Below are 13,024 nucleotides of genomic sequence, written 5' to 3'. Positions count from 1 at the left end.
TCGATCGAATCGACGATCGTGCTGCTCATTCCTCCGGTACTGATCATGCCGGTCATCACGTCCCTCACGCCTCGGGGGCGATCTAGGGCTGTGGGCCGACTGAACTGTGTCTGCTGCAACGGATCGACTGTGGATCCTATCTCGCGACTGAGAAACGGCGGAATTCTGGTTTCCTGCCGCCCGGAGCAATGCTCTGATCTGCAACAAGCCCCTGCCTGCCTCTGACTGGGATGGCTGAATTTATTCTGCTATACGGGCCGCGGCGGCCAAATTTTGAACTGGGGTTCGGTATACCTGCGTCGGCGGGAAGAGCTGGCGTCGACTCGACTCGGGAGCCCGCTGACGCGCTTGCTCGTCGAGTGCTCGCTGGAGATTTTCCAGTCGAGTGTGCTCGGCCAAGTTGGCCAAACGCGCGTCCTCCAAGACCCGGGCCTCGGGGGTCTCTCCGACGATAGGGGTGCGGAGCGCGTCCATGTTCCGGCGGCGAAGCTCCTCTCGCTGTAGCGATGTGAGAGGTTCGGGGAGATACTCATCGTGGGGATGCGACGGATCGCCCCCGCCCGCGCTTCCATCGGTGCGAGGGAAACCGGGGGGACTGTGTGTTCCATTGACCGCCAGAATCTCAGCCGCTGGATCGCTGCTATCGCACTCGGATGCGGTCTCCACGGAACCAGTCGACAGGTCGAACAGGCCGTAGAGGGATTCGACGGGCTCGATTGCTGCGACTTGTGGGGCTGCCGATTGGCGGGCCACGGCATGCCTCACCCACCGCTGAAGTCTTGACCGACCGGAGCGCTTGCGCTGGTGGGAGACAGGGCGGGGAGACGACGCAGGGGTCGACCGATACTGGGTCGACGGCTGCCGCAGGAGGACGCCACGAATGCATGCGCGGAAGTGCGTCGCGCCGCGGACGGGGAGCGCGTCGATGTCGAGTGGTGCCTCCTGAAGCCAGGCGGAGTCGTCGGCGATGAAGGTGAGCACGCCGAGACGGATCTCACGGCCCTCCACCAAAACTCCGCAAGAAACCATGATCAAAGGGATCGGAAAAGACCGCAACTTCTCCAACTAAGCGCTAAGATTCCGGCCCCACGGTGGGCGCCAACTGTCGTGGTACTAACTCTGACAGTGATGTAGGGGGGTGAGTATGGAGAGACTAGATCCTAGCTATTGGGAAGTTGTTACACGCGAGGTTTACGAGTTCAGGCCCTTCTCGGAGGAAGTAATAGCCCTACGTCTCGGAGCCCGGAGGCGGTCGACTGGATTATGCGTGTATGGATTACAGGGGTGCGAACCCTTCCTACTGAGGAGGGGGGGCTTATATAGAGTTCGCCGGCCCCCTCCTGCCCTCAGTAATGCAGGGTTTAAAGTACATTTAAGATGGGACGTTACTGGTAACGCCTCTAATAAAGTGCTATAATGACCATGAAGACTACTTAACAGCTGACTGTTTGCCTACGGAGTGACTGTAGGTCTCCTGGCAGTCGAGTGGTAGCTTCATGGTCGAGTGGTAGCTTCTTGATCGAGTGTCTTGAACTTGTCGAGTGGAGTACCTTCAAGTCGATTGATAGATGATTTCTTCTAGGGATGCCCTTAGGTAGGACTCTTTAAGACGGGTCTGTGCTCCTACCCTAGGTACGTAGCTTCATCACGTCCTGCTTGCCACGTCCAGGCTCGAACACATACGTCGACGACCGTGCGAGTGTGCACAAGTGCATGCGACACAACACACGAGGAATGTAATGCTAATCGATAGAAACTTCTAGTAGAATTAATGCAAGCACACTGCTTTACGGCCATCGTCTACTCCGGAGCCGAAATGATTGGCGAGCGAGCGTGCATGTGCAGCACAGTAGACGCTGCCAAATCGGGTTTCCAAACGAGCGAAAGCGTCCATGTGCGCGGCAGAGCTGTTGAGCGCATTTGTGAAAACGCCATTGAATCAAAGGGGAGATGCATCACCGGCATTTCTACGTCGTCTCTGCCTACCTTCAATGAAGTGTACAAGACCCTTTTGGTGGTCTAGGTGAGGTGCAACATCACGATCGATGGTTGATTGATTTATCTGTTTTCATTTTGCAAGAAAAACTTACTATCTATGGCGAGCTCCGTTCCCCTATGGACCCGGCTCTCAAGTTTGGCATGTAGAGCTTTGAAACCCTACTCCCTATTGTTGGCAAATATGGAACAATGCATTGCTTGTCTTACATCAACTTTAATAAGAATGGATGTGTGCATAACAATGATGCAAAGACCAAGGGTTGTAGCCTCTTTTTTTTTCTTTTTTTGAATTTCACCGCGGGGGGGGGGGGGGGGGGGGGGAAGAGTTTCCCCCATCTGAATATATTAATCAAGGAGGAAAAAAACCCAAAGATTACAAGCATCAATCAAGACGCCTGGCAAGAGAATTACAAAGGGGGGGAGACAAGCTAGAACAAACTAACGGGGGATCGACATGCCCCTATTTCCCCCTGCTACCCCAGGGCCGTTAACCAAGTATCGACATGGCCCCGGGCATTTGCTTTCAGGCTCCCACGCCACAGGAGAGCGTCTTCCCGGCAGCACCCCAGTAACCGGGCGAGAGAGGGCCGCTTTCTCTGAAACACAACCGCATTTCTATGTTTCCATAAGTGCCAACAACAGAACATGGCGAAATCTCGGGCAGAGCTGACGACCGAGCTCGCCGAAGAAGCCAGCCGATCCAGGCAGTCAACCGTCGCGCCATTGATATTGATGCCAACATGTCTCCAGAAAGCCGCCGAAGAAGCCAGTGGATGAATGTGTTTAGTCCACTATCTTTGTGAAAGGGAAAACCGTGTAGAGCTTTGGAGCCCCACCTTCTATTGTTGACAAGGATAGAACGGTGCATTGCTTGTCTTGTATCAACTTTAATAAAGATGACCGTGTGCATCGTAATGATGCAAAGAGCAATGGTTGTAACATGCTTTTTGAAAGAAAAAAAATGCTGGTGCAATGCATACTTGATGAGACGCATGTAGTCATTACTTAGCAGGGAAAACCGGCAATGGCATGCTACATGGGCTTGTAAAATGGGCAAGGTGGTGCCGCAACTTACGTAAATATGGATCAGTTGCCAAATTAAACTTTCTAACAAACAGGCAAGTAGATTACAGGCCACTGGCAGACGATCACGTAATAAGTCGATGAATGGTTCTCTAGTGAGAACCTAATCCATGATCAGCAACGTAATACGCAATAATGTACTCCCTCTGTAAGCAAATGTAAAATATTTTAGGTTTTACTAAAATAGTGGTCTACAACATCTTGTATTTATTTACAGAGAAGTAACTCAAAGCCTTTGGAACACGGCCTCACGGGCTGGCTCTACTTAAACCAATAATGCTAAACATACAAAGAGTTACACGCAATTACATGCTGACTAGGATTTTTTCATCTACTAATCAACCATGAACTTGCCACCCCCTGATTTTCAGAGAGGTGGGCCGCCTCCTCACCTATTGACCAATCAAATTAATCATCTTTGTAAAACCTTGTAACTTGTTTATACATATAGCATTACTCTACTTAAACAGCCCCACCCACCATGAGCCATTGCCCTCCACCTCGCCTCTCGAGCCCCGTAGAAGAAGCACAGCAAGGTCTCCCTTCCTCCTCGGATCGACGAGCAAGGAGCAGGACGCCCGACGGTGAGCCCCTTCCCTCTCCGTCGTCTCCCCGGCCGGCATTCAGCTAGCTGATTTGTCTCTTCCTTCCTCCTCGGATTGGATTTACTCCGTCTCGATTGAATTGAAAACGCCGGAACTAGCTAGCTGTAGCGTGTGCTTTATCATCTCGCTGGAATATTTCTTCTTCTTCTTCTTATTCCTTCCGGTTGAGATTAAGCTAGTGTCGATCGTTCCTTTTTCCGACGGGGAGTTAAACAGGCGAATCAACTAATTAACCTGCGTTGTTGTTGATCTCGTCGCAGCTCCGTCCGCCATGGACGCCAAGAGGACTGCCGTCGGGCGCGCCAGCGTAACGGCGCTCGTCACCGCCTGCGTCACCGTCGTCGCCTACGCCTTGGCCACAGCGGCCGAGTACGCACTCGACCGCTACCACCTCTGCAGCCAGGTACCAACCTAGTAACCCGTCTACTCTGCTGTTAGGCTAGATGCATGCTAGACTTTCCGGCCGATCATCACACGCCAAACTGGCCGTCTGAGTGCAGGCTTCCTTCCTCCTGCACTGCGTCAGTGTGACGGCCGCGGCGGCCGCCGAGTGGAGGGCCCTCTGGCTCGCCATGCTCTGCTGCACGGTGCTCGAGGCGGCCGTGGCGGCGCTGGCGCTGCGGCTCCCATGCCGCCGCCGCGCCCTCGCCTGCCTCCAGCTCGAGGTCACCATGGTCCGCCACTGCATGTGCGCCCGCGCCTTCCTCCTCCCCCTCGCCGCCGACCCGGAATATCTAGTCGGCACGATCTGCATCGGGTTCACCTTCTGCTTCGCAGCGAACGACGTCGCCAACTTCGTGCACTTTCTCCGTGGAGGTGACAACTGACAAGTGAGGATCATGCTCATGAAGTACTGCGATTAGTTTTAAGTGATAATAAGTACTATATGTGTGAATCGATTTAGTAGTATGCAGTATGATCGAGTGCCATATGTGTGAATCGATCTGCTAGCTGCAGTGTGGTCTGTGGTGTTAACTATATTGGACCGATCGACTATACTAGTTACTCTATTTGGGCTGTATAATTAGCCTGGATCCTGGTCAGTATTGGATGTATGAGACATCAGTTATACATGCCATGCATGTTGTTTACGAAGAGATGTAGTTTCAGATGGATATACATCTCAGTTATAGTTTGAGATTGATCGGTTATATGCATTCCATTCCTTGGGCCAAATTAAAACAACTCTTCCTTACCACTGGAGTCCTGCTGCTTGCCACGTCTAAGCTAGAGCAGATACGATCTTCCGTGCAAGTGTGCAAGTGCAAGCACAACGCAACATAGGAGGAATGGAATGCTACGGCAGATAGAAACGGCTAGTAGAATGCAATGCAAGAATGTAATGGCGCCGCAAAGCTGTTGAGCGCATTTGTAGAAACACTATTTCATGGCCATCATCTATTTATTTATTTATTTTAATTTTGCAATAAAAACTTAGGATCTATGGCGCAAGACCCTTTAGGTTTTGGGGCAATCCATCCAACTGTCGCTGCTTTTCTCTTCTGATCTTTATAGGCTTTCAAAATGTGTTGTTTTCGTTTAGCAAGAAACTCTGTTCCGTCATGGAACCCTGTCTCCCAAGTTTGAGAGGCGCATGGAAGAAGAAGAGAAAAACAGCAACAGCAGTCCGAACCTCAAAGCTACACCAGTGATTTTGATCCATAAACTGGCAAAGTTTTCATATTCTGTTTCGGGGCGCAATTCAGCTCAGAAGGCATATGTTCCCAAACCCCAGCACTAACAGTCAGTTACTCAGAAACCAAGCCGGACTCTTTATTCAAGATTTATTTTCTCACGTTACAGATGTAGTACTATAATAGACAAGCCGACTGCTTTGCACCTATACAACAGGGTCACCACCACTATGCACATTCCGAGCCCTTGGAACCCTACGTCAGACGATTACCTCCACAAAAATTTCGCGCCCTAGGCTGGAGATCAGCCTCCACTCCCACTTTGGGACATATAATGGCACAACAATGAAACGACGGGATACATAGGATATACAAGCTAGCTACAGATCTCCCCTGATCACGTCAAGGGGCGAGCACGAGAACTTTAATGGTCCCCTGGCTGTTAGCAGTTAGCATAGTAGGGCTATCACTCTTCCAGCAGACAGCGCTAATGAAATAAGACCCGGGATCATCTTCGGCGTCGTCCAGGTCCGTGGACAGAAACCTATGGCTGGAAGCAGGTTTGGAGATAGCCTGCAATTGGTGTGGAGTTGGCTTCAAGTTAGACCGAGAGAAAGATTGATCTAGCTGCTCACTTAAGCAACAGCGCAGCATATCAAGCACGTGACAGGGGGAAAAGCATGTCAGAAGCTCGCAATTACCTTGTGGTAAACAAAAACCTCATTTGTTTCACTCCCGCAAGCAATATATTCGTTATTTACAGATAGTCCTACAAAGTTCTTCTCATTTTTGTGCCCTCTGAACGTCCTTAGCTGCAAGACGTTACCAGTTTAACATTAAGGTCAACTACAACATACTATTTTGTAGTACTGTAACAAACAAAAAAATTCCAAGCCTAGCATGACATAGTAGCTCAACAAGGTCATTGGACAAAGCTAAATAAGAGATAATAGTGAAAACACATACTATGATCAATCACTCACATATGAGTTCACTTTAAAATGGGTCAATGAATAATGAACACAGTAAGCTAATTGTAAATCTACAGAAAAATGCCCTGATGTCACATGAACATTCAAATTTGCAAAGTTGACATTTCTATGCATGTCACTGATATTCTCTTGTCATTTTTCCAGAGCAAGAAATAATACGACATATAATTCTGGATTTGACCAATGAGGTATGGAGAAATTTAAAATACTATATATCTCCACTTTAATTACTTCTAAGATAAAGATCTTAGAGTACATCCAAACACGGAACTATCTCTATGTTGTTATACAAGCGCAAAAGGCAAGAATATAATAAAAGCAAGGCTCGGATGATCTCAGAGACATACCGGGCAATTGTCCTTGACATCCCATAACCGTAACGTGCTATCGGTCGACGCAGATGCAAGCTCGTTATTCGATAAGAATTTCACATAAGAAACAGCTTTCTTGTGCCCACCAAAAACATGGAGAGGTGCACTTGGATTTCGTAAATCAAAATAATGGATATGGTGGTCAGCAGAACCAACCTGAAATATTGTAGGATCCCGTGAGTAAACAAATCTTCTATTTATCATAATACAGATCAAGGAAATGGATGCAACATACCGCGACATAATAGCTCGATCCAGGATTATATTTAACAGAGCAAATATTTGCCTTCATATCAATGTTAATGGCACTTGCTTCCTGATTTGTGCACCACACTTTGACCTGGCATACACAGTAGTAGATTCCGATCAGTTATTACATAAGCACTATAGAACTGCGGTGCAGATATGCAACATTCAGAGGTTTCCACCTGATGACAAAATAACCCATTATTACCCACCAAGGGAGGGTACAATCAATCTTCCTTCCTTATGGGAATAAAATAATAACTGATACAACTTGGCTCTGAAATACCTTGCAATCATCACTACCAGATACTAGCATCTTGGGCTCTGTACGTGAAAAATCAACACTCCATGCTCTTTTCTCATGCTCTTCATACTCCATCACACTCTGTCAAAAGCAGTACGCAGATAGCATAAATTACTGAGAACTACACAGAATTTTGCAAAATAAACTGTGGAGCAGAGGAAGGTTACCTGGCGGGTTTGAACATCCCAAACAGTAACTATGCCTTCATAATCACTACTTGCTATAACATTTTTTGAGTACTTGTTCCAGCTAAGGCAGCTGAGTTTAGATCTGGTAGCCATTTCAACAACTGGACAGTGGACATCGGATGGCTCATTAACAACCTAAGAAGCAGGATAAATCAGATTAGACTAACTCCAAATTTTGGTTACATGCTTATTGTGAGAACAAGTACCCTGCAAAAGTTTACTTACTGTAGAAAATTCAAAGACTTTAATACGCTTCGAGACTCCAGCAGTAGCGAATAGCTCGTCATCACGATCAAATTCGATACTGCGTTTAAAGAATATCAATATTGTCTTCATTTTTCATGTAAAGCAGGCGAATGCATAACATTAAGGACTACAATGATAACAAATGCAGTGACTTGTGGATCCTTAAGCCAGAAAAATACTCAAATGATGCCAGCAATCAGTTTTTTGGTAGATTTGTCCCTTGTTGTACACTGTGATGATCAGCAATAAACTTTCGTAGATGATTTTTTTGTTTTGGCTAACTGAACACCCTTAAAGTTGATGAATAGGAGCCTATAAATCCCTCACTCTACCCCTATGACGCCTTTGGAGCTCTGCTACAGCACTACCTGCCTCAGACAAAACTATGCACAGAAAATTACTCTGATAAAATTACTGATGCTGATTTTTTCTTAAACACTCACCTGGATACAATATTTGCTGAGTGGAACAGATCTCCATGTCTAAGTTCCGCAATTACACGTAAGCGACTGAAACATACATGAAACAGGACAAAAGCATGATAAGCTCGATGAACACCATAAAAATTACTCTGAGCATATTATGTTACTAAGAACAAATAATCAGCAGACCTATATCGAGTGAATGTTGTAAGCACAGACTGAAAATCTTCAAGACCTTCATGATAACCTTCTCTATTCATCGTAACAACATCCTCTTGTCTGTGAGATTGCGCTCCAGTACGCCGTCTTTGCAGGTAGTATTCTTGAAGTTCGTTAAACTGCAATTTAAGTCATTGCATTAGATAATAACAAATAGCATGGGATTAGCACGATCATTTCATGCAACACATTACAAAAAGATTGTGTGCCTACTACTAGTCTATGTTCTCGACTACTATTTTGCATATGGTAACCTGCTTGGTGTGTGCAACAAACAACAATAATGTTTGGACATAGAAGAGTACACATTTTCTTAAAGAAAGAGACAAACCTGCGCTTGAACTCGCCTCTTCCGAGCAATAACATTACTCGACTGTATAGGGGGATTGGGAGGGTCTGAGCTGGCAAGGGCATCTCTTCTTTGATGTCCTTGATGGCTTGCCGGAGCTCTCAAATCAAACCTCCTATTATTTAACCCCCCTGGAGATGATGTGCTAGGTGGTGCCCGAGAGTTGGGAACAAAGGGACTGCTAGGTTTCTCCATAGGCGAAGGCCACATCTTTGATGCAGCAGGTTCATCCAAAAGCATGCGAAGCCTCATGGAGTACCTTTCTTTTGTTCGATGCAGATCTAACCTATGTCTCTCCACACTGCTTATATCATCTTTGATGTACTGCAGGTCAGTTTGAATCTGTTTAAAAGGAACCAACATTATGAACAAGAATATACTTCATGTAAAAAAACTACAACAAAAAGTAAGTAGCCATTTTTCAATAAATAGCAAGATGAAACAAAAATCTGAGATATAAGATTCAATTAACATGTATGAAGAACCAGAAAATAAACGCTTATATCTATATTATTAGTAGTCAGAACAAACCTCATTCAACTCTTCAAGCTTTTGCTTTCTAAGGCAGTGCAAGAAAACTAGCAATATTTGCATATTTGTCTCTGACTCTTGTTGTTCCATTTGCCTCTTCTTCTCAGCAATCAAAGTCATAAGGCTGTCTAGCTCTTTAACTGACATGTCATTTCCCTGTAAATAAGATGAACTCAACTCAACATACTAGTGATATGTCATGATTCCTCGGTAACTTCTTTTAGTGTGTGTGTATAAATAAGAGCATGATAAGGGGTTTAAGAGTTATGGAAGTTATGTTGATAAGGGAAAATGGAGTGTTGCACAATGCAGAAGCCAGAAAATAAAAGCATGAATATATGACGCTCCTATGGCAAAAGTTTAAAACTAACTAACTTGATCGAGTTCTTAGTCCGATAACTAACTAATTTGCAAATTTGTTGCTAATTTTTTATTACATATGCCATTTTGATCATGTTAGTACAAATTCATCTTTCGTGATGCTTGGTTTATCATCTGAAGATTTTCTTGTACCAGTGAGGAGAAAGATAGATAGGTGCCCCCCAAGGGAAACAGATGACTGTATGGCAGGTACAATTCGTTTGCTAACTTTCCTTGAAATATAATTATTATTTTTAATCAAAAGGAGCCTAACTGCCGGCTGCATTTCATCCTTGGTGTATACTTAGACATGGATTGGTGGTTACATAGATTCGGCAGTAGCAAAACATGCAAGGAGGAAAGTTTGTTCAGATACTTAGATAGGGATTGCATTGCAGCTACTTAGATTCAAGCATTTGATGGTGGACGCAGGAAGATAGCCTGTTCACCACAAAAGTAGTTGCAACCCGAAGATACAGCTAAAGGCGCATACAAGGTGAACATTCTAGTAACTATATTTGCTCAGAACGATGCATATAGCCATTATCTGCATACTGCAATGAACATTAAAGAAGCTGAAATTTGCAACTATACGCCCGGAGTGGCCAAACATTCACAGGAAAGCAACACATGTGGAGTGACTGACCTGTTGCACAACATGTCGGAATTGATCAATGGGAGACGCTGTTTTTGCAACTTGTCGGGCCGACATTTTCTTCACGACCTATGCAGCCACAAGTTAAAAAGCCCAGAACTTAGTGATTTTCGATGTAATGGCAGTTTCAATAAGCATGAATGGGCATAACATGATTGATATAGCTTGAATGTACCTAGGGAACCATACACAGAGACATATCAATTTCCCACAGAAAAAAGAGACATACTATTCAACTGTAACAAAACTAAAAAACCATCAAAGCCATAGCAAGCGTACATAACAAGCATTGTTGACAAGCAGAGCAAACACAAGTAATGCACACACACACATTTACTAGTGATCAAACCTGACATCTAGAATAAACTGCAATGCATCACACAAGTCAAATAAACAGTGCTATCTGACCAGGGCTCTTACCAATATCTGCAGAAGTACCAGCAAGTTTAGTTTTAAAAGATGCATCACACTTGAGATCCAGTGACTTGCACAAAACTAAGAGGGCATTGTATGGAGCAATCACCAAATAGTAAGTGTCACACTTGGGCAAGTCACTGGATCTCAGTCACACGCACTTTACTGTTTGATGATGCGTTTGATACTGTTTGTTGATTGCTCCAGACACAGCTAAAACCTTGTGATTTACACAAAACTCAAACAGGGCATTATATGCATTAGATTGAAAAAATTAAACCCGACTGGCATCACAACCCAAATCACATCCAAATGCAAGGACATTAGAACCCTAACATTTCTAAATTACACACACAAAGGTTCTGCCACACTTGGGTACCCAAGGACGCAGCCCAAATCGGTCGAATTGATAGCACAGTAGCGCAGAGTGAAGCAAGGAGCTGACCTTGTCGAGGAGGAAGTTGGGGTAGAGCTGCGCCTTGGTGAGGTAGTTGGCGCAGCAGGGGCAGTCGCTCTTGTGGTTGAGGTGCGTGACGATGCACATGTAGCAGAAGCTGTGGCCGCAGGCGGTGAGGAAGGCGTCCTTGATGAGCGCCATGCAGATCGGGCAGAGCAGGTCCCTGTCCCCCGCCGCATCCGCCCCCTCCGCCGCCCCTGCCCCGTCCCCCTCCCCCGGCGAGGACGACGGCGAGGCGCCCGCGCCCGCGCACTCGTCGTCCGCCGCCGCCGCCGCCAGGGCCTGGAGCTGGGCCGCCGGGTCGCCCGCGGACGGCGCGTGCTCCGGCTTGGGCACCGACGGCACGAGCGCGCCGGCGGGGGCGACCGAGGAGTCGCCCATGGGGGTGTGGTGGTGGTGGTGGTGGCGCCGCGGCCGGGAGCGTGCGAGGGGGGGATGAATAATTGCGTACGGATTGAGGGAGCGTGGTGGTGGTGGGATGTGTGATGGGGGAGGGAGGAGCGCGGGGGAGGGAGGGAGGAGGTGGTGGAGGGAATTTGGTTCTGTGGGCGGCGAGACCCGGGAGTGGGAGCGGCGCGTATGGGTGGGAGGAGACCACGTCGGGGAAGAGAAGACCGACCCACCGCCCCACCCCGACCCCGGCCGTGCCGCCGCTTCCTCCCCGCCTGCACGCAAGGCCCACGGCGACAGGCAGGACGGCAGCCCAACCCAACCAAATCAAAATCGCTCACCCTCGCGGGGGCCAAGTTCGGTGTTGATCCGTTTGCGAGAGTTGGGTCAGATCTGACTCCGTTTCGGAAAAAATTCAAGATCTGATCATTTTCGTATCGCCGGGGATCGATGGCGGTAACGTATACCAATCTACTGCCAAGGTTTTTAACGGTAGGTAACTTATCCACGTCGGCGCAATTTAGCTTTGCTGTCAAACAAGCTGACGATAGCATATGCAACCCTATCATCAAGATGCCTAATGATAGTGAGCACAGGCATTGTATTTGATATTTTGGAGATTTTTACGGTAGAGCGTGCATCTTTACTGTCAAGAGTCTCAACGGTATGTTGTTATACCTTACTGTCATTGTCTCCAGTGTTGGAAAATGGTCAGATCGGGGGAGAGGGGGGGGGGAGGGGGGGGGAGAGGGGGAATCGTAGCCGGATCTAACTTAAGAGCAACTCCAATGGGGCGATTCAAATGGATGGCGATTTTGTCCGCTTTTTGTCCCTTTAAATCGACCTCCGTCCTGTTTTAGATATGGGTTGGCAGCTCGCTCAACGCGTCGACCCATATGTGCCGGTTTGGCCGGCTGACCGCTCTATTTTACATCGATGAATTGCATTTAAATATATTGTCAAATAAAATAGTTTAAATCGAATAAAATAGTATAGTTCACAAGCCGAATATAAATAAAAATGTTTCACATAGTTTTGCAAACGAATAAAAGAAGATACATCTATTGGTTGCCAACATGAGCCTACATATGCTCAACCAAATCATTTTGCAATTACACGTGAGTTTCACTATCACGCATGTCATGATGAAATTAGGTGAACTGTTCAAACGTTGCCGCTCCTCCATGCTCAGGCACAACATTCTCACCCTGAAACTAAAACCCTTAATTGTACAGACGTTCCGGACGCTCGTCTTCTACGATCATATTGTGCATGATCACACAAGCAGTCATCACCTCCCACAGTTTTTGCGTCCTCCAGGTATTAGCAGGATACCGAACGATGCCCCATCGAGATTGCAAAACACCAAAGGCACGCTCGACATCCTTCCTAGCACTCTCTTGCTCTTGGGCAAACCTTTTCCTTTTCTCTCCGACAGGATTGGGTATTGTCTTGACAATAGTGGTCCACTGAGGATAGATACCGTCACCCAGGTAGTATCCTTTATCGTAGTTGTGGCTGCTAGGCTGTTGTCTTCGGCAAGCCCAGCAAACACCGGCG

At 46.9% G+C, this 13,024-nt stretch overlaps 2 protein-coding genes across 2 annotated transcripts; one reads left to right on the top strand and one right to left on the bottom strand.

The window, feature by feature from the left end:
* The first annotated feature begins 3,512 nt into the window (after positions 1 to 3,512).
* Positions 3,513 to 4,824, top strand: LOC147966159 (uncharacterized). The gene is made up of 3 exons (XM_087528698.1): positions 3,513 to 3,665; positions 3,947 to 4,089; positions 4,187 to 4,824. The coding sequence occupies exons 1-3, from the start codon at positions 3,563 to 3,565 to the stop codon at positions 4,511 to 4,513; spliced, it is 573 nt and encodes a 190-aa protein (XP_087384824.1). The 5' UTR covers positions 3,513 to 3,562; the 3' UTR covers positions 4,514 to 4,824.
* A 610-nt stretch (positions 4,825 to 5,434) lies between these two features.
* COP1 (Transducin/WD40 repeat-like superfamily protein) lies at positions 5,435 to 11,715 on the bottom strand. The gene is made up of 13 exons (XM_087528697.1): positions 11,063 to 11,715; positions 10,195 to 10,272; positions 9,189 to 9,344; positions 8,640 to 8,999; positions 8,279 to 8,427; positions 8,111 to 8,176; positions 7,647 to 7,725; positions 7,401 to 7,556; positions 7,216 to 7,314; positions 6,919 to 7,023; positions 6,660 to 6,839; positions 6,022 to 6,132; positions 5,435 to 5,893 (listed from the first exon to the last, which is right to left on the bottom strand). Exons 1-13 carry the CDS (start codon positions 11,453 to 11,455, stop codon positions 5,723 to 5,725), a joined length of 2,103 nt encoding a protein of 700 aa, XP_087384823.1. The 5' UTR covers positions 11,456 to 11,715; the 3' UTR covers positions 5,435 to 5,722.
* Positions 11,716 to 13,024: the final 1,309 nt, after the last annotated feature.

The sequence above is a fragment of the Triticum urartu genome, chromosome 6A (assembly GCF_056163025.1).
Source record: "Triticum urartu cultivar PI428250 chromosome 6A, HENAU_Tu73, whole genome shotgun sequence".
NCBI classification, from domain to species: domain Eukaryota; kingdom Viridiplantae; phylum Streptophyta; class Magnoliopsida; order Poales; family Poaceae; genus Triticum; species Triticum urartu.
This window is presented reverse-complemented; position numbering and strand designations above follow the sequence as displayed.

Excerpts from the sequence above, each read along its gene's own strand:
- LOC147966159 (XM_087528698.1), top strand. The coding sequence starts at position 3,563 with ATGAGCCATTGCCCTCCACCTCGCCTCTCGAGCCCCGTAGAAGAAGCA. Across the intron at positions 3,666-3,946 it reads AAGGAGCAGGACGCCCGACG|CTCCGTCCGCCATGGACGCC; the intron begins GTGAGCCCCTTC and ends ATCTCGTCGCAG. Across the intron at positions 4,090-4,186 it reads GCTACCACCTCTGCAGCCAG|GCTTCCTTCCTCCTGCACTG; the intron begins GTACCAACCTAG and ends GTCTGAGTGCAG.
- COP1 (XM_087528697.1), bottom strand. The coding sequence starts at position 11,455 with ATGGGCGACTCCTCGGTCGCCCCCGCCGGCGCGCTCGTGCCGTCGGTG. Across the intron at positions 9,345-10,194 it reads TCCGACATGTTGTGCAACAG|GGAAATGACATGTCAGTTAA; the intron begins GTCAGTCACTCC and ends TCTTATTTACAG. Across the intron at positions 7,315-7,400 it reads GGGATGTTCAAACCCGCCAG|AGTGTGATGGAGTATGAAGA; the intron begins GTAACCTTCCTC and ends TGCTTTTGACAG.